Here is a 20525-nt window from a genome sequence, read left to right on the forward strand (position 1 = left end):
GTAGGAAATGATAGTTGTGACTTAAACCTCATTTGGTAGTAGAGTAGAAACGTTTTCCCTAGTGGATTCCTGATCTTGTCAAGACCTACTTCCTGTATGATGTACTTGTGCTTACCCCGGTGCTCTGAGGAACTCCAGTGTTCTGTCATCTGAGACAGTTCCGGGAGAAAGGTTCACATGCTGGGACTCTGGTGTTTTACGACTACCATAGACTCAAGGTCTGGGGAGAAATATTCGGTGATTTGAGAGGATTTGGATAGAGCGAGTATTGTTTGTCCGAGATGTGGTGATGACCTCAGCATACTGTCTGCGCTGCTCCAGTACTGCTCTGTGAGACAGCTACATCCTGGAAGGAAAGCCAGGGGCTCCGGGAGGCAGCCAGAGCAAGCCGCCTTCCCCTAACCCTGACCCAATAACTAGGAAGAATATCCTGTCGTTTTGAATTGGCTACTTTTCTCCTCGATGGGACAGAATACCTCACGGGAGCAACTTAGAGGAAGAAGTTACCCTTTCTCAGGGTTGTGTGGCAATGGCAGCAGGCGGCAGCTTGCTCACACTTGGCAGCGAAACAGGAAGCAGAATCTCGTGGCAGGAATAGGGGCTGCTCCAGTCCTCCAGCTCCACCCTGCAGCCCTGTGCTGGCCAAGTAGGCCTGGTGTCCAGAGGTCCCGTGATCTCTAAAACACCACCAGATGGGGACCGACTGGACACATGAGCCTGTGGACATCTCAAATTCAATGTTTTTTTCTTTTTAAAGGAGACTTTATATGTTTAAAGAAAGGAAAGGGAAATCTGTGTGACTTCTGCCAAATGGATACACACACACACACACACACACACACACGGGGGGGGGGGGGAGAGGGAGAGAGGGAGAGGGGAGAGAGGGAGAGAGAGAGAGAGAGAATTCTTTCAGGAGAAGGAATGCGTCTCTAAAAGATTCAATGTTTTGTTTCTGAACGACTTGGACCGTGTGTTAACACAAGCCCCTTGGGTCACTGTTCATAGTTCTCCTCTCTGATAAATGCTTGCGGGGTTGTCCCTGGAAATCCCACTTACTATTAGCCAGCTTCCTCCAGCAGGACTTGGAGATGTTCTGTCAAAATTCCCCCCAGCAGGCTGTGCTCGCCCCTCCCGTATAATGAGGCTGTTTCAGTCACTGGCTGTTGAAGGCGGGTAGCATGTCACCTCTCCTATAAGAAATGAAGGGTGCATGTATAAAAGTTGGAAATGACCACCTACCAATAGCCTTTTTTTTTTTCGTAGGTTTGTATTTATTATGGGATCTTCAATTTTCTTGTCAATGACTTCTGTCCTACAACGAGGATGTTCAAAATTCAGACTGCTGGGGAAAATCGCTTGGAGAAGCTTCCTGCTAATTTGTATAGGAATTATCGTTGTCAACCCCAATTATTGCCTTGGCCCATGTAAGTATCTCTGCCCCTTTGTTTATGTAGAGTCAGGCTGAACTATGAAAAAGACTTAGACACACACACACACACACACACAGAGTCTTTAGTGTTTGGGATCAAACCCAGGCCCTTTGCACATGCTAGGCAAGCTTTTTGCCTCTGAGTCCCATGTGTTATAATCTAATGTAATCCTTCCGCCCGGATCGCTCCCAGAGGACTAACTATTAGAAGAGTGTGTACCGCTTGTATACGCTGAGCACTATTACACTTAGAGTGTGTACCGCTTGTATACGCTGAGCACTATTACACTTAGAGTGTGTACCGCTTGTATACGCTGAGCACTATTACACTTAGCTTGGAAATTTCATCATGGGCAGCAGCTCTGTGCCTCTTCTGGTTCCTGTGATATAAAGGAAAAGTCGGGCTGAGTGGGGCCAAAGTGTTGTTCTGGATCATGTTTCAGGGACAGAGGAGCAAATGACCAGTTCAGAAATACCATGAACTGTTGGTATTTCTGTTAGTTTGAGAATCCATTCTTCCGTGTGCCAGCTGTGCTACTGGGAAAGAGAGTCTTCTGTGACACCAGATGGTGAAGACAGGATGTCAGCCCCTTGCTTTGTACCAGATGCAGATGGAGAAGGCAGCCATTACTGTCCCAGGGGCTCACTTTACCTCTGGCAAAGGGGAACAGATACTCACACACCAGCCAAATCCAGCCCCCAGGCAGTAAGGGCCATTACTGGAAGCCTAGGAACTTAGAGCAGTGGTTCTCAACCTTTCCAGTGCTGCGACCCCTTAATACAGTTCCTCAGATTGTGGGGACCCCCAGGCATAGAATTATCTCATTGCTACTTCATAACTGTCACTTTGCTACTGTTGTGAATCATAATGTAAACATCTGTGCTTTCTGATGGTCTTAGTGACCCCTGAGAAAGGGTTGATGACCCCCAGGTTGAGAACCACTGGCTTAGAGAGAGCTCATTTTGGTGGACTCCATGTGAGGTTCTTCCCAACCTCAGGGGACCCTGTAGGGTTTGCTCTCGGTTCTTTACCCGGAATGTAGCCCGTAACTTATAGGTTGTACCGGGGGAGCAGTGGTTTGGGTTTGGTCTGCGTGTTTTTAGTGACGTGAGGGTTATATCCATATTCCTGATAGGTAAGGGCTGGGAGCTGAATTCAGTGCCACGGGGAGTCCCTGCTTTATCCCCCTACTGAGTAAAGATGGCCAGCTGTTTGTTTACAGAGGACAGCGTGTCCTCAGTCCACGTGCATTCACGAGCTATGATAATTTACTTACAAGTAATATAGATACGTCTCCCCTGCTTTCTTGGGGTAAGACGTCCCCAGTTCTGTCCTGGGGTAAGACGTGTTGTGCTAGCTTAGCCTTCGGTGGCTTGTGTCTTTGGCAGTGTCTTGGGATAAGGTGCGGATCCCTGGTGTCCTGCAGCGGTTGGGAGTGACGTACTTCGTGGTCGCTGTGTTGGAGCTCATCTTCTCGAAGCCTGTCCCTGACACTTGTACCTCGGTGAGAACCCTGTGCGTGTGTGTGTGCGTGCGTGTGTGTGTGCGTGCGTGCGTGCGTGCGTGTGCGTGCGTGCGTGTGTGTGTGTGTGTGTGTGTGTGTGAGAGAGAGAGAGAAGGAGAGAGAGAGAGAAGGGGGGGGCAGCCTTAGCGGTCATTTATCAGGTGCTGTTCACCTTCTTTTTGAGACAGGATCTCTTATTGACCTGGAGCTCCCTGGGTAGGTTTGGCTGCTTGGCCAGTGAGCCCAAGGCATCCCTCCTTTAAATGGGTTCCTGGGATGGAACTATGGTCCCCGTCTGATCCATGGTCCCTGTCTGACCCGTGGTCCCTGTCTGACCCGTGGTCCCCTACTCACCCACCTGCCTTCTCACCCCCCCCCCCCACCACCACCAAATCATATACTTTACACAAAGGGAAAATTCATGGAATGGCTTCCTGGATTTTCTTTCTTTCTTTTTTTTTCTTTATCTTTTTTAAATTGATTCTTTGGAAATTACATATCATACACCCCAATCCCGCTCATTTGGTTTCTCTGGATTTTTATAGTACGTAGTGTACCATTGTACTTCTGCTAATGAAATGCTTTTTTCTGTTTCCACTAATTATTTCCTTTTGTCTGTTTGTTTTGAGGCAGTGAGGCAGGATCTCACTATGTAGACCAGGCTAGCTTAGACCTTACTATGTAGACCAGGCTGGCTTAGAACTCACAGAGATCCACTTCCCTCTGCCTCCTGAGTGCTGGGATTGAAGGTGTGCGTCAGGTGCACCATACATTCTATTTTTTCTTGTTCTCCTGCTGTAGTACTAGGGATTAAACCCAGGGTCTCACGTGTGCTGGACACATGTTCCACACTGAGCTAACCCTCCACCCCACGTATGTCTAACTAATGTTTTACTGTGATGCTTCAGAGTGCTAAAGCATCTGACATCATCAAACACAGTAGATAATTTTGAGTTTGGTTTGGTTTTAAATAGGGCCTCGTGTAGCCTAGACTGGCCTCAGACTCACTGTTCTGCTGAAGATTGACCTTCATCTCTGGATCTGTCTGCTTCCGCCTCTCAGGAGCCACTGTACCTCATGTTATTAGATCAGTGTGTGTGTGTGCACGCATTCATATATGTGCTTGCGTGTGCAGACCAGAGAACAACCCTGGGTGCCCACATGTTCTCTTTTTGACACTGGGTCTCGCTGGCCTGGACCTAACCCAGTAGGCTAGGCTTGCTGGACCAGGGAGCTCAGGGCTCTCCATTAGGGTTACAGGACCACGCCACACACCAACCCTTTCGCGTTTGTTCTGGGCTTGGGTTGAGGCCCTCACACTACCAGCTGAGCCATCTCCTCAGTCAGATCATTTTTTTAATTCTGCTATAAAAGTCAAAACCCAGTCTAGCATTTCCCAGGTTCCCTGTGGCCTCACGTGGGCTGTTCTTGCCTCACTCAGGAGAGAAGCTGCCTTTCTCTTCAAGACATCACTTCCAGCTGGCCCCAGTGGCTTGTCATTCTGATACTCGAAAGCATTTGGCTGGCTTTGACATTCTTTTTACCTGTCCCTGGGTGCCCTACGTAAGTGACCCCTTGCCAGGTAATCCCTCTGTGTGTGTGTTCTTGTTTGTGTGTGGGGGCATGTGTCCGTGTGTGTGCATGTACATCTGAAGGTTGGAGAACGGTTGTTATTCCTCAGTCATTGATCCCACCCCCCCCCCCCTTTCTTTTTGAGACATAAAGTTTGCCAAGTAGACTGGCCAGTGAGCTGCAAGGATCCACCTGTCTCCGCCTCTCCCCGGCTGGTAGTACAAGTGTGTGCCATCATGCATGGCTTTTTTATAATAAAAAATTATTTTATGTGTATGAGTGTTTTGCCTGCATGTATATCTGCATATCATGTGTGCACAGTGCCTGAGGAGGCCAGAATGAGGTATTAGATCCCTGGAATTGGAACCTCCATGTGGGTTCTGGGGATTGAACCTGTGTCCTCTGGAAGAGCAACCTGTGCTCTTAACCACTGAGCCATCTCTCCAGCCTCAATGCATGGCTTGGCTGGCTGGCTGGCTTGTGTTCTCTTATTTCCTCTCCTCCCCTCCCCTCCCTTTCCCTCCCCTCCCCTCCCCTCCCCTCTACTCTCTTCCCCTTTCTTTCCCTCCCCTCCCCTCCCCTCCCTGTTTGTTTTTTCTTTTCTTTTCTTCCATGGGTTCTGGGAATCGAACTCAGGTCCTTATCTTGCAAGGCAAGCACTTTACTGACTGAACCGTGGTAATTCCTTTCTGTTGAATTAGAGGTAAGGTTCTATAGCATTGAAATTTCTCCGGTCAGACAAATTCTCTCTCACACTTTTTCCTCTTTGGGGCTCTCTTTCCATGGAGAGGAGGGTTGAGTTGTCTCAACATCGCCCTGAGTAGAAAGTGCCTTCCAGTGATAGGAACCCCTGCTGTCCGCTCCCAGGGGGTCAGGGGTGAGGGCTGTTGTGGGCCTGTCCTGCACGGCTGGCCACTGCTCAGTACTATCCCTTCTGTGTTCCTGTCAACTAAGTATGCTTTTCACTTCCTTAGTGGCTACCTTGGCCCCGGCGGTATTGGGGACTTGGGGAAGTACCCTCGCTGTACTGGAGGAGCAGCTGGCTACATTGACCGCCTACTTCTGGGAGACAATCATCTGTACCAGCACCCCTCCTCCACTGTGCGTGAGCCTTTCCTTTCCTTGGAACCAGAAATTAGGGAAGTAGGAAGAGCGAGCCGGTTAGATACAGATCGTCTAAGGACAATGTGGTTTTTGTTATTTGGAAAACTGACTGGATTCATGTGGCAGATGTTCACCGTCTGTTGGTAGGCACTTTGATTGTGGAGAGAGAATGGGCCACAAGAAACAATTGGCATTTTATTCAGCTCTCTAGGTTTCCAGCCCCGGACTCTGGAGGCAGGGACTAGAATACAGGATATGTGTATACAGGATGTGTGAGGAATGCGGCTGAGGGAGCTGAGCTGCACTGGGTCTCCTCAGGGCTCTGGTTAATCTTCGTGCACTGAAGGGACAATTGAGAGCTCTTCTGCCGGGTGAGGGCTGGGCCCCTCATGTTCCTGGTCGGATGTGGACCGTCCCCAGCACAGGAGCGGTTTGGAAAGGCAGACAAGTTCCCACGCTTTCTCTTTTCTTGTTTTACGTTGCTGGGATCAAGCTCAGGACCCAGTGAGCTGTACCTTCACCCTGAGACTCTCTTTAGACAAGGCCGAGGTTCTTTACTGAGACCTTTTGGCAATTACTATTTCTAGTAGCTGGGAATGAATCCTCCAGGTCTTGCAGTGGTTGAGGATACACTGTACATTTCCAAGTTCTAGAGTCTCATTTTATATTAAAAATACTAAGTTTTTGTTTTAATGGACCTTAATTTTTTTTTGGAGTGCTAGACATTAAAACATGGGTCTTCTAAATGTTAAGAATACACTCATCCCTGGTCCGCTTCCCGTTTCCAAATGTGTTATTAAATGTTATTTGCCAGCAAAGAAGGTTGGGAGCTGTTGAAACGACAGTGGGGTTGACTGAAACAGAACGAGCATGTGATTCCTGTCCTGTTAGGCATTTGTATTTCATTACATGTGGTCCAGCATTCTGCCAGGCTTCCTAATGTGGTCGAGCAGGATCATGGCTTACTTTGCCTATGATACCTATAAATTGCCCATGAATTTCTGCTGTTAAAGCAAAAAGCAAAGCAAGAAGGGAGGGAGGGAGGGAGGAAGGGAGGGAGGGAGCTCAAGGCATCGGCGACTGAGATGTGTTCAGGTTTGTGTTCTGTCTGAGAGTTCTGTTCATTTTTCTGTTCAGAGAGTGACTGCTACCCTCTTGATCTGTTTTGTTAAGGTCCTTTATCACACTGAGGTGGCCTACGACCCGGAAGGACTCTTAGGAACTGTCAACTCCATTGTGATGGCATTTTTAGGAGTTCAGGTACTGTTTCTCTGATCAGGCTTCCCTTTGCTGACTGTGATGAGGGCTGGCAGCGTGACCAGAGCCACCTCACTCTAGTAGTGAGGTGGTTGAAGGAGGTCCCCTGCTGCCCTGCTAAATTCTGTTTAGGATCAAGATTGTGTAAACTAGGGTGGGGTAACAGCAATTCAGACAGGTGGCTGAATCCTTACGTTCTGGGAACTAAATTCTTAACTTGTTGTGGCTTTATTTTAGCCCAGGAGTTTGTGGATAATGAGTTCCATTGACGGCCACATTCATTCATTCAGTCAGTCATTCGTTCGTTTGTTTGTTTTGGTTTCTCTGTGTAGCCCTGGCTGCCCTGGCTAGCCTCTAACTCCTCAGGGATTAGCCTCCCAAGTGCTGGGATTAAAGGTGTGTGCCACCAATGCCCAGCAATGGCCACATTTCTAATCCCTGCCCTTGGAAGGCTGAGGCAGGAGGACTCAAGTTTGAGAACAGACTGGGTTACCTAGTAAAACCCTGTCACAAACGAAAGCAGACACGTGAATGATTTCCACCTGGAGTTCTGAGTGTTTAGGTGTTGGTCACGTGGGGAGGTCACCAGGTCACTTGTCCCATTTGTCCTCGCGTGTTTGTGTTGCTGGAGCAAAACGCCCGAGGCTGCTAACTCACAGACAGCAGACATTCGTTTCTCAGGCCCAGGTTCCAAGGGCTCATAGGTTTCCTCCTTTCCCGGCAATGGCCTGTCTCTCCCAGAGAGCACCCTCTGGAGGGGACGTCATGGTGTCCACACATGGTACGCAGAAGGGTGCAGATGCTGGACTTGCCGTCTCAAGCCCTCTATAAGACCCTAGCACACATTCCCAAGGGTAGAGATCTGTACTGGTCCAGAGGGACCACCTGCCGATCCCGTCACCTGGGTTTCCATCCACAGCCAGCTGTGTGAGAACCTTCAGAGCATGCGTGTCTATGCCCAAGTCAAATCTAGTTCCTCTCGGCATCTCCTGTGCACCTCTGTGATCATTCAGAGCCGTCTAGCGTCGCTACCCGAAGTTCTCTCTCCCGGCATTGGAGTCTTCTCTGAGGGGAGCAGCCCTGGGGGTGGGCGGCTGGTGCAGCAGGCTCAGGAGAATGCCGAGTGACTATAGCTCCGCGTGCCGCACAGCTGAGCTGGTGGATGAGAAAGAAACATGGCCGTACTGTTTTCTCCTCCAGGCAGGAAAAATACTCCTGTATTACAAGGACCAGACGAAAGCCATCCTGATGAGATTTGCTGCCTGGTGCTGTGTACTTGTAAGTAACCAGCCCTCCTCACCCGGTTGTGTTCTTAAGACTGGCATTTATTAAGAAAAATAAAATGTCGGGCAGCTGCTGGCTCGGTGTAATGGAGAGCATTTCACCTGAAGAACAGGATTCACAGAATAACGTCTTTAAAAAATCAATCTGGGTGTGGAACCCAGGGCCTGGTGCATGGTCTACCACTAAGGTGCACTCCTAGTCTCAAGGAGGAAGACATCTTTACATCTAAATTCTCAGGTTTATTTTCTTACAAAACTGTATTATATAAATAAATAAAAGCGTTTGCTTTCACTTGAGTGAAGATTGCTAGAGGAAGCATGTAAGGGATATTTTACGTGTAGGGATGCTCCACGTGTAGGGGATTCTCTACGTGTAGGGATGCTCTACGTGTAGGGGATGCTCTACGTGTAGAGGATGCTCCACATGTAGGGGATGCTCCACGTGTAAGGGATACTCCACGTGTAAGGGATGCTCCACGTGTAGAATGCTGTGCGTGTAGGGGATGCTCTACATGGAAACCTTACCAGAAAGAAGACTAGGCACAGGATGAATTGTAGCTCAGTAGAAGGTAGCATGCATGATGCCCCGAGTTCCATCCCCTGCACTCCCTTAGACTGGGTGTGGTGGCATGTGTCTGTAATCCAGCATGAGGAGGCAGAGGATCCAAGACCACCCTTGGCTACAGCTTGAGGTCAGTCTTGGATATGTGAGACTCTGTCTCAAAAACAAAAGAGAAAATTTAAAAAGGGACTGGAGAGATGTCTCAGTGGTTAAGAGCACTGGCTGCTCTTCCAGAGGATGTAGGTTCAATTGCCGGCACCCACATAGCAGCTCATAACTGTCTATAATTCCAGTTCTAGAGGGTCCAACCCCTTACACAGACATATATGCAGGCAAAACACCAATGCACATAAAATGAAAAAAAAAAGAAAAAAAATGGATATTTAGCTGGGCAGCAGTGGTACACACCTTTAATCTGAGCACTTGGAAGGCAGAGGCAGGGGGATATCTAAGTTCGAAGCCAGCTGATCTACCGAACGAGTTCCAGGACAACCAGGGCTACACAGAGAAACCTTGTCTCAGAAAACTGAGAGAGAGAGAGAGAGAGAGAGAGAGAGAGAGAGAGAGAGAGAGAGAACGCATAAAAGTGGAAACAACCAGGCTTAACAGGAGCCTCTAGTTAAGACCATGATAAGCACCCAACTGGGCATTCTCGCCCTGTGCCTGTGGAGTCACATGGTCTTAGGAGTCGCTGTGGTTCCTCACTTACCTTCTCAGTCTCTGAGAACACTGGAAAATGGGTTTATCTGGATGATATGTCAGATGTTCCTTACACATCTTGCAGTAGGTTTCCAATTAAAAGGCAAAATAAAAGCTGTGGCTCCTTGGTCCTCACTGGCGGTTGAGTAGCTAGTTTTTGTCTCCAGTGCATTGTGACTTGAGATTGTAATACAGATCGTTGACATCTTTTCTTCACAGGGGCTTATTTCTATTGCTTTGACAAAATTGTCTACAAATGAAGGTTTTATTCCAATAAACAAAAACCTCTGGTAAGCACGGTGGAGGGTGTCCCATTGCTGTTAGTCCTCATGTTGACACTGGTGTTCCGGGGTGCGGGCAGCAGCCTTCCTTCACTCATCTCCCTGTAGGTCCGTTTCGTACGTCACCACTCTGAGCTGCTTTGCCTTCTTCATCCTGCTCGTCCTGTACCCCGTCGTGGACGTGAAGAGGCTGTGGACAGGAGCCCCGTTCTTTTATCCAGGTGAGTCAGCTGTCACTCACTCAGCAGGCGGTAGAGACCAGGCAGACTGCTCACAGGGCACTGGGCTTGCTCAGAGCTGAAGCCTTTGTCCTGGGGACACATTTCCAGGAAGCGAGCTGTGCTGCCCCAGCTCACAGGAGGCCACTGGCCTGTTCTAGAGCGCTCCGCCCGTTTTTACATGCATTGGTTTCGAGTCAGTGAATAAACTTTGGTTGTTTTCAGGCAGTAGGCAATGGCACAGTACTGGATATGACCCAAGACTTACTATTCTTAATAAGAAATAGGATTGTATTCATTTTTTCTGTGTGTGTGTGTGTGTGTGTGTGTGTGTGTGTGTGTGTGTGTGTATGCACGCGCACGTGCAGGTGCACATGTGCCAGGGTACAACTTGCAGGAGTTAGTTCTTCCCACCATGAAGTTCCTAGGATAGAACTGAGGTCATCAGGCTTGGTGGCACATGCACCTGCTGAGCTAGCTTGTGCTCCTAATTCCTAAGAGTTTAGAGATACCCTTACTTCCCACTTTAATATCTGAGCTATACATCACTTATCCAGGGTAGGGTAATAATGCGAGTCCGAGCTTTATGTTTGTTATTGAATTCATTTCAAGAATTCTATGACTGAACTAGACATGTTCTGATCTCTCTAAGGCATGAATTCTATTCTGGTGTATGTTGGTCACGAGGTGTTTGAGAACTACTTCCCCTTCCGGTGGAAGCTGGAGGATGACCAGTCACACAAAGAGCATCTAATTCAGAACATGGCCGCCACTGCTGTCTGGGTGCTCATCGCCTACATTCTCTATAAAAAGAAGATCTTCTGGAAAATCTGACAGCACTCCTGATAGGCCTTGCTGGAGGAGCCCAGCGGCCCTGGGAGAAGGACAGAACTGTGTTTATTAAAGGGACTCCTCCCACACAAAAGGGACGTACTTACGGAAACTGTGTCCAAGCTGACTTGCTTAGCCATCAGAAAGCTGCCTGAATATTTTTACTTATATATTTACATATTTGAAATGTTATGCGCTCCCTTTCCTTCATTTTCTATGAAATTGATATATTTGGAACATGTGTGGAGGGGTTTACAATGGACATTTCTGTAATATGCTGGGTTTGACTCAGAGGTAGAATGCTTTCCTAACTTGGACAGTTTGATCTCTGCACCACAAACAATCAAACCACAAGAAAACCCAAAGGACCACTTCTTATTTCCTGAAAACTGCCTTCCCATGTGTATATGCATGCCAGCAAAAATACCACGGTTTCTGTTGTGAGACTTACATAAAGCTTTTTGAATGGACTGTGTCATAATCTTGTCTGATTTTTTTTTTTTACAGCATGCACTTTAATGTTTCTAGGAAGCCAAAGTAATTTTCAAGGCTTTGATGAGCCAACAAAATGCATTATCCAAAGCGACCGGCTTCTTTCCCCACCTGGGAAAACACTGAAGCATAGGTTTGTTATTGTCGGCTACTCTTGTTGCACTGTGCCCATCTGCCCAGCCTATTTACCGCTGTCTGTCTGTCTGCCTGTCTGCACTGGCATGTCTCTGGATGGTACTAGGCGTCTCTAGGCACCCAGAGATGTATCCGAGAGAGGAAGAACATCTGCTCTCGCTGTGATCCTCTGAGCTGCCTCCTGTGTAAGGTGCGGGGCAGCTGTCTGGCCTGTCAGAACTTTGGTTCCTCATTTATGGAAGGAAAGGGATGGGCATGCTCCACCAGGTCTCCCCAGTGTTTAGATGTGATAAGGTGGGGTCCCTCGGCAGCTTCTCTGAAATCCTCACTGTAATCTTACGGAAAACCCTGGAATAATAGGAAATAATAAGGAATAATAGGAAAACCCTTGACTCCATCGGAGTGAATCTTATCGAGTGTCCATCCACAGTTTCCGGGGAGCAGAGGTGGTACATGTGTAAGGACAGCCCTCGTGTGCTGTGCATGTCATTCCCTCGTCGCCCAGCTACAGCCCCCCTCCCTCCTGACTGCCATCTTCCTCTTGGGTTCTCCCCACCTGGATTTGATCTGTCATTTCAAATGCCCCATTGTGGAAGCACCACCTCTAACCTCGTTCCCATCCAGAGCTGACACCTTCTTCGGGGTTCTCAAATATTGACATTCATCTCATGGCATTTATTGCTTGTGCCTCATGTGATGGCTACTTTCTGTGATATTAGTGGCAAGAATTAGACATCCTTCTACATCTCTGTGGTGCCAAATGCACTGCCTTGTGTTTAGCAAGTACTGAATAAACATTTATTAATGCTAAACAGTGTGGTTTGGGTTTTTTTTTTAAAGACTTTACTTTTTAATTGTATGTGTATGGGGGTTGTGCACATGAGTGCGGTGCACAGGCGCTGTCTCTGCAGAGGCTAGAAGAGGACATTGGATTCCCCTGGAGCTGGAGTTAGACAGTTGTGAGTCACCCGGTGTGGGTGCTGGGCACCAAACTCCAATCCCCTGCAAGAACTAAGCTGCTGAGCCATCTCTTCAGTTTTTTGTTTGTTTTGTTTTGTTTTGTTTTTGGAGACAGAATTTCACTGTTTGGAAAGCCTGTCCTGGAACTAGTTCTTGTAGACCAGGCTGGCCTCGAACTCACAGAGATCCACCTGCCTCTGCCTCCCGAGTGCTGGGATTAAAGGCATGTGCCACCACCGCCCAGCTGGTTGTAGTTTGAATTCCTAAATCATCAGTGTACTGTGTCCAGACTCCAGTTTTATTAAAAGAAGGTCATTCTGCTAGCTGTGGGAAAGAGAGAAAGTCTATCTGGATCAGTGGGGAGAGGGGAAAAGAAAGGAGGATGCAATCTACAACAGCACAACCATGCAGTTCCGAGCCAGCACTGTCACCATGGGCACGAAAGCAGGTAGTAATCAGGGAGAAATGAAAAAATGTTAGGGCCTTCAGTTTGATTTCATTGGTCCATGTGCCTATTTCTATGCCAATACTAAGTCATTTTTATTACTACAGTTCTATAGTAGAGATCAGGGATAGTGATGCCTCCAGAAGTTTATTATACAGGATTATTTTAGCTATTCTGGGTTTTTTGTTTTTCCATATGAAGCTGAACCATGTTCTTTTAAGGTCTGTGAAGAATTGTGTTGGGATTTTGATGGGGATTGCATTGAATCATGGGAGATCTTTCCATTTTCTGATGTCTTCTTCAATTTCTTTCTTTAGAGACAAAGTTCTTGTCATACAGGTCTTTCACTTGTTTGGCTAGAGTTACCCCCAAGATACTTTATATTTGTGGCTATTGAAAAGGATGATGTTTTTCTGATTTCTTTCTTCACCTGTTTATCATTTGTGTATAGAAGACTATTGATTTTTTGAGTTAATCTTGTATCCTGTCACATTACTGAAGGTTTTTTTTTTTTAATGTCAGTTGTGGGAATTCCCAGCTAGAGTTTTGTGGTCACTTATGTATACTATCAAATCATCTGTAGAAAGTAATAAACCTTCCCTCCTGGGTTCATTGTGCCTGTGCTTCCGCATCATCAAAGGAAGGCAGGGCAGGAACCTGGAGGCAGGAGCTGATGCAGAGGTCATGGAGGGGTGCTGCTTACTTACTTGCTCAGCCTGCTTTCTTATAGAACCCAGGACCACCAACCCAGGATGGCCACGCCCACAATGGACTGCCCACTTTGATCACTAATAAAGAAAATGCTCTACAAACTTGCTTGCCTACACCCCAGTCCTTTGGAGGCATTTTCTCAATTGACCCCTCTCAGATGATTCTACCCTGTGCCGAGCAGACATAAAGTCAGCCTGCACACTTATTTACTGTTTCAGAGGATTGATCTGTTATCATTGTGACAATGAACATGGTGACATGAAGGCAGGTGCTGGGGCAGCAACTGAGAGATATATCCTGATGGAAGGAGTGAGAAGGAGGAAGGGGGAGAAAGAGAGAGAGCGAGCCTAGGCTTGGCCCACCCCCAGTGACTTATGTCCTCCAATAAAGCCACACCTTCTAATGCTTTCAAATACTGTCACTTCATGGTCTAAGCATTCAAATATATGAACCATTCTTATTCAAACTACCACACTTAAGTTTGTTGTTGATGTTTGTTTTCAGTATTATTTCCTTAAACATAACCACCTCACATTGCTATTCCTTTTGTCTGAGCCACTAACTGTTTCCTATTTCCTATACTCGTTATATCAACTTAATTCATTATCATATACTCAGGTACTCAGTCAATTGAATAATCTAATTTTCTTATGTTTAAATGATCATTCCAATATGATAAATTTTATTTTCCAATTTTGTTTTTTAAAATTGTTCATTTTATACACGTTTTGTCCTTTAATGTTCTTTTGTTCATCTTTTATTTGTTTGAAATATATATATATATTATATTATATTATATTCCATTAAAAAATAGCATAGTTTAGTTAGCCTTTCAGAACAGAATGCTACATTAAAGCACCATTAATCTTATGGAAGTAACTAACGCCTGACAGGTTGAAGCTGCAAACTCAGTCTTCTAACCAGCATGCATCCTGATAGGGGAGTCACTAGTACATTGTGCCAAGAATTCGAATGCTATATCAAAGCTGCTAAGCGTCCCTGGCTAAAATGTAAAATCCCCTGAACCAACACACTGGGATAGTTATGAAAATGTAAGTAATCTTTTGCAAAAAGCAACTGTGCAGGAGACTCCTTCAGTCTTATTATGCATGTTTTGTTCCGTCACCAAACTGATTAAAATGTTGTAAGACAGAGAGAAATGCTGTCGTTCTCCCCAGAAAGCAGTTGTCCTCCTGGCACAGAGGCTGTGTGTCTGAGGAAATTGAAAATGTCGTTATAACGAACAATTTTTAAAGATAGAGTCTCTCACTATGTAGCCCTGGATGTCCCGGAATCCTCTATGGAGACCAAGCTGTCCTCGAACTCATAGAGATCTGCCTGCCTCTGCCTCCTGAGAGCTGGGATTGGAGGCCTGCATGACTACACCTGGCCATAATAAGCAAACAAAACAGGGGGAAAATGTTTTGTGCTCCCTTCTACACCCTGAGTCCCAACACCCACCTGCTGATTCTGTCAAAGGCTTTTTCTGCATCTATCAAGATGATCATGTACATTTTACCTATAAACCCACTTACGTAGTTTACTACATTTATTGACTTGTGTATGACCGTCACGGCATTTCAGAGATAAAACAATTTGGTCATGGCATACGTACATCTGAATTCTGTTTGCAAGTATTTCATTGACTAGTTTTGAGCCTAAGATCATTAGGGATATTGGCCTGTAGGCTTTTGTTGCTATTGTTGTGTCTTTACATGGCTTGTGCATTAGAGCAGTCCTGGGTTTGTAGAAGGATTTTGGGAGTGGGCCTCTGTTTGTTTGTTTGTTTGTTTGTTTGTTTGTTTGTTTCTTTCTTTCTTTCTTCCTTTCTTCCTTTCTTCCTTCCTTCCTTCCTTCCTTCCTTCCTTCCTTCCTTCCTTCCTTCCTTCCTTCCTTTCTTTCTTTCTTTCTTTCTTTCTTTCTTTCTTTCAAGTTTTGGAAGAATTGGCTGTAGAGCTTCTTGTAACATTTGGTAGGATTCTACTGTGGCTCCATCTGTCCCTGAACCTTTTGTTGTTGTTGTTTAGCCGAAGGCTTTTATTGCTGTTTCCATCTCCTCACTTGTTATGGGTCTTTTGAGGCTGTTGGTTTCTTCTTAGTTTAATTTTGGTGGTTTGACTGAAACTAGAAAATCATCCATCTCTCTTAGACTTTCCAACGTCATGGAGTACAGGTTTTAAAATATTCCCTTATTATATTCTGGATTTCTTTGGTGTCTGTTGTGACGTTTCACTGTTCATTTCTGATTCTGTTAATCTGGGCCATTTCTTTCTTTCTTTTAGCTCACTGGGCCAAGAATCTGCCCATCTTGTGTATCTTCTCGAAGAATCAGCTCTTAGATTAGTTGGTTCTTTGAATTGTTTATTTTTTTGTTTCCATTTCATTGACTTCTCCTCTGATTTTTATTCTTTCTCAACATTGCCTGGATTTGGTTCTTGCTTTTCCGACATTTTAGTTGCATCATTAAGCCATTTATCCTGCTCTGATTTTTTTTTTAATGTAGACACACAGAGCTATAAATTTTCCTCATAAGATTGCTTTCAATGTGTCTCAAAAGTTTTGTGCTGGGTTTTTATTTTCATTTAACTCCAAGAATTTTTTTTTAAATTTCTTTCTTGATTTCTTCTCTGACCCATTCATCATTTAGTAACGGGTGTTTCATCTCATGAGTCTGTGTATTTACTACAAGTTTGCTTGTTGTCAATTTTAAGTTTTATTGCATTGTGGTTGGATTAGATAAAAGGATAAATTTCAATCTTTTTGAATTTGGAAAGATTTGTGTCTCAAGATGGAGACTATTTAGAAAAGTTTCCATGTGCTGCTGAGTAGAACGTGTATTCTTGGCATTTGAATAGAATATTCTGGAGCTATCTCTTAAGGACATTGGATATATGGTGTCACTAACTTCTGTTGTTTCTCTATTTGTTGTTCAGGTGACCTGCATATTGAAGAAACTACTATTAATGGATTGATGTTAATCTGTGTCTTTAATTTCAGTAGTAGATTTGTTATAAAATTGGGTGCCCCCAAGTTTGGTGCAGATTTATTTAAGATAGCAATGTTGGGGTTGGAGAAGTGGCTTAGCAGTTAAGAGCACTTTTTGCTCTTACAAAGAACCTGGGTTCAGTTCCCAGCACTCACGGGGTGGATCACAACCCTCTGCAACTCCAGTTCCAGGGGCTCTATAGACCTCTTCTGATCTTAGAAGGCACTAGACATATGCACACATGCAAGGAAAACACTCATACATAAGAAAATAAGATAGATAAATCTAAAATTAAAACTTTCAAAAATTTAATATTTTACGTATTATTTCTTTTTTATTTTTATAAAAGGAGAACAAACTATCTTTTTTCATTATACATACCAATCCAAAGTCCCCCTCCCCTCTCCCATCCCCTCCACTTATCCCCTCCCCACATCCACTCCACTGAGAGAATAAGGCACATTGCTTTGGGGAAGGTCCAAGGCCCTCTCTACTATGTCTAGACTGAGCAAGGTATACATCCAAAGAGAATAGGTTCCCAAAAAGCCAGTATAAGCAGTAGGGATAAATCCTGGTGACCCAGCCAGTGGCCCAGTCTGCCCCAGCCATGCAACTGTCAACCACATTCAGAGGGACTAGTTTGGATTTATGCTTGTTCCTTCCCTATCTGGCTGGAGTGGGTGAGCTCCCATTAGCTCAGGTAAACTGTTTCAATGGGTGAACCCATCAAGGTCTTGACCTCTTTGCTCATATTCTCATTCCACCCACTCTTCAACTGGACTTTGGGAGCTCAGTTCAGTGCTCCGATGCGGGTCTCTGATTCTGTTTCCATCAGTTGCTGAATGAAGGTTCTATGGTGATATTTAAGATATTCGTCAGTCTGACTACAGGGCAAGGCCAGATAGGGCCCCCTCTCCTCTATTGCTTAGGGTCTTAGCTGAGGTATTCATTGTGGATTCCTGGGTATTTCTCTAGAGCCAGGTTTCTTGCTCATCCCATAATGGCTCCCTCAATCAAGATATCTCTTTCCTTGCTCTCATCTCTGTCCTTCCTCCATCTTGACTATCCCATTCTCTCAAGTTTTTCTCCCACTCCCCTTCTCCCCTCCTTTTCCTCTCCCACCTTTCCTTCTTCCACCACCCCCATGCTCCCAATTTTGTCAGGCGATCGTGTTTATTTCAGCTTTCCAGGTGGATCTATATATGTTTTTCTTAGGGTTCACCTTGATACTTAGCTTCTGTAGAATCATGAACTATAAGCTCAATATCCTTTGTTTATAGCTAGTATCCACTTATGTGTGAGTACATACCATATTCATCTTTTTGGTCTGGGTTACCTCACTCAGGATGGTGTTTTCTAGTTCCATACGTTTGTATGCAAATTTCAAGATGTCAAGTAGTACTCTAATGTGTAAATGTGCCACATTTTCTTTATCTATTCTTTGGTTGAGGGGCATCTAGGTTGTTTCCAGGTTCTGGCTATTACGAATAATGCTGCTATGAGCATAGTTGAACAAATGCCTTTGTAGTATGATTGAGCATCCTTTGGGTAATATACCCAAGAGTGGTATTGCTGGGTTCTGAGTTAGGTTGAGTCCCAATTTTCTGAGAAACCGCCATAATGATTTCCAAAGCGGTTGAACGTGTTTGCATTCCCACCAGCAATGAAGGAGTGTTCCCCTTACTCTGCATCCTCTCTAGCATAAGCTATCATTGCCATTCTGACTGGTGTAAGATTACAGTATCTCAAAGTCATTTGATTTGCATTTCCCTGATGGCTAAGGATGTTGAGCAATTTCTTAAATGTCTTTCGGCCATTTGAAATTCTTCTGTTGAGAATTCTCTGTTTAATTCTGTAAACCATATTTGGAATTTTGATGTCTAATTTCTCGAGTTCTTTATATATTTGGAGATCAGCCCTCTGTCTGATGTGGGGTTGGTGAAGATCTTTTCCCATTCTGTAGGCTCTCATTTTGTCTTCATCACTGTGTCCTGTGCTTTACAAAAGCTTCTCAGTTTCGGGAGGTTTCATTTATCGGCTGTTGCTCTCAGTATCTGTGTTACTGGTGTTATATTTAGGAAGTGGTCTCCTGCACTCATGTATTGAAGGCTACTTCCCACTTTCTCTTCTATCATGTTCAGTGTGGTCAGATTTATATTGAGGTATTTGATCCATTTGGACTTGAATTTTATGCATGGGAATAGATATGAATCTATTTTATTCTTCTACATGTTGACATCCAGTTATGCCAGCACCATTTGTAGAAGATGCTTTCATATTTCCATTGTATAATTTTAGCTTCTTTGTCAAAATCAGGTGTTCATAAGTGTGTGGATTAATATCCAGGTCTTTGATTAGATCCCATTGGTCAACCTCTCTGTTTTTATGCCAATACCAAGCTGTTTTTATTACTGTAGCTCTGTAATAGAGATTGATGTCAAGGATGGTGATGTCTCTGGAAGTTCCTTTATTATACAGAATTGTTTTGGCTATACTCAGTTTTTTTTTGTTTTTCCATATGAAGATTATTGTTCTTTCATAGTTGTGTTGGGATTTTGATGGGGATTACATTGAATTTATAGATTGCTTTTGGTAGGATTGCTATTTTTATTATATTGATCCTACCTATCCAAGAACATGGGAGAGCTTTCCATTGTCTGTCATCTTCTTCAATTTCTTTCTTCAAAGACTTAAAGTTCTTGTTGAATAGGTCTTTCACTTCTTTGGTGTTACCCCCAAAATATAATATTTTTAAAAAGATAGCTATGTCTTCTCTGTTAACCGTTCACTGGGCTAGAATGAAGCATCCCTCTTTATCTCTTCTTGCTTGTTTAAGTCTGTTTTGTCAGATATTAAGATAAAGACATCTGTTTACTTCTTGGGTCCATTTGACTGAAGTACTTTTGTCTATCTTTTTACTCTAAGGTAGTCCTGATCTTTAAAACTAAGATGTGTTTCTTGCAAGCAGCAGAAAGGTGGGTTTTGTCTCTTGATCCGCTTCAGTCTATGTCTTTTGGTTGTAGAATTGAGGCCATTGATATTTAAAGTTATTACTGAAATGTGTTAGTTGTGGTCATCATGCTGTTGGTTTTTGGTGGTGTGTTCAGTGGTACTTTGTGCTTTAGTACTTATGGCTTTGTATTTCATTCCACAATCTCTCTGCTATGCTCATTTCTCTCTTCATCCAAAAATAATGCTTTCCGTTTTTTCCTTAGGGTTGGTTTGTTGGATATAAATTTTTAGGCTGTTTATGTCATAGAAAGTTTTCTTCTTCAAATTTGTCAAATAGTTTTGCTGGGTATATTAGTCTGTGTTGATTGTCATAGTCTTTTAGAACTTGGAATGTATTGCTCCATGCTCTTCTTGCTTTCAAAGTTTTCATTTAAAAATCTGTTACTCTGATGTGTTTTGCTATGCATGTGTTTTTCTCTCTTGTAGCTTTCAATACTCTTTCTTTGTTATGTATACTTTGTGTTTTAATTATGCATGTCATTCTAGTATTCTCTATTTTGTATTCTGAGTGCTTCATGTATCTGTATGGGTGTGTGTATGTCTTTTCTTTCCTTCTTATTCCATGTCTGGCTGTGAGGCTGGCTGGATGGTCCCTTCTTTTCTCGCTCCTTCATCTCCTACCCTAGTTTTTCTCTTCCTATTTATTCTCTATGCCTGCCAGTTCTGCCTGTCCATTCTCCTGTCTTGCTATTGGCCATTCAACTCTGTATTAGACCAATCAGGTGTTTAAGACAGGCAAAGTAACACAGCTTCACAGAGTTAAACAAATTCAACATAAAAGAATGCAACACATCTTTGTATCATTAAATAAATTTTCCATAGCATAAACAAATGTAACCATAAGCAAATGTAACACATTTTAAAATAGTGTCTCACAACAAGTGTGTCTTTCTTTGGCTTGGGAAGTTTTCTTCTATGATCTTGTTGGAGATCTGGTCTATGCCATTAACTTAGAGTTCTTTTCTCTCATCTATGGCTATAATTTAAAGACTTGTCTTTCTTTCTCTCTCTCTCTCCTCTCTCTCATATTCTGGGTGTCCCAC

General features: G+C 44.4%; 1 protein-coding gene across 3 annotated transcripts in view; it reads left to right on the plus strand.

Annotated features, from left to right (window-relative positions):
- Hgsnat (heparan-alpha-glucosaminide N-acetyltransferase) overlaps window positions 1-11211 on the plus strand; it is a 28684-nt gene extending 17473 nt beyond the window's left edge. For 2 of the 3 annotated variants that reach the window (XM_085680757.2, XM_085680758.2), the window contains exons 10-18: window positions 1264-1424; window positions 2819-2934; window positions 4376-4497; window positions 5481-5607; window positions 6784-6870; window positions 8068-8145; window positions 9631-9701; window positions 9801-9913; window positions 10563-11211. In XM_085680757.2, coding sequence (XP_085536883.2) covers window positions 1264-1424; window positions 2819-2934; window positions 4376-4497; window positions 5481-5607; window positions 6784-6870; window positions 8068-8145; window positions 9631-9701; window positions 9801-9913; window positions 10563-10744 — 1057 coding nt within the window. In that variant the 3' untranslated portion in view covers window positions 10745-11211. The remainder of the gene's footprint in view (window positions 1-1263; window positions 1425-2818; window positions 2935-4375; window positions 4498-5480; window positions 5608-6783; window positions 6871-8067; window positions 8146-9630; window positions 9702-9800; window positions 9914-10562) is intronic. The other variant, XM_085680759.2, reaches the window with a different exon arrangement.
- Window positions 11212-20525: the final 9314 nt, after the last annotated feature.

The sequence above is a fragment of the Myodes glareolus genome, chromosome 23, assembly GCF_982192425.1.
Source record: "Myodes glareolus chromosome 23, mMyoGla1.1, whole genome shotgun sequence".
Classification (NCBI taxonomy): domain Eukaryota; kingdom Metazoa; phylum Chordata; class Mammalia; order Rodentia; family Cricetidae; genus Myodes; species Myodes glareolus.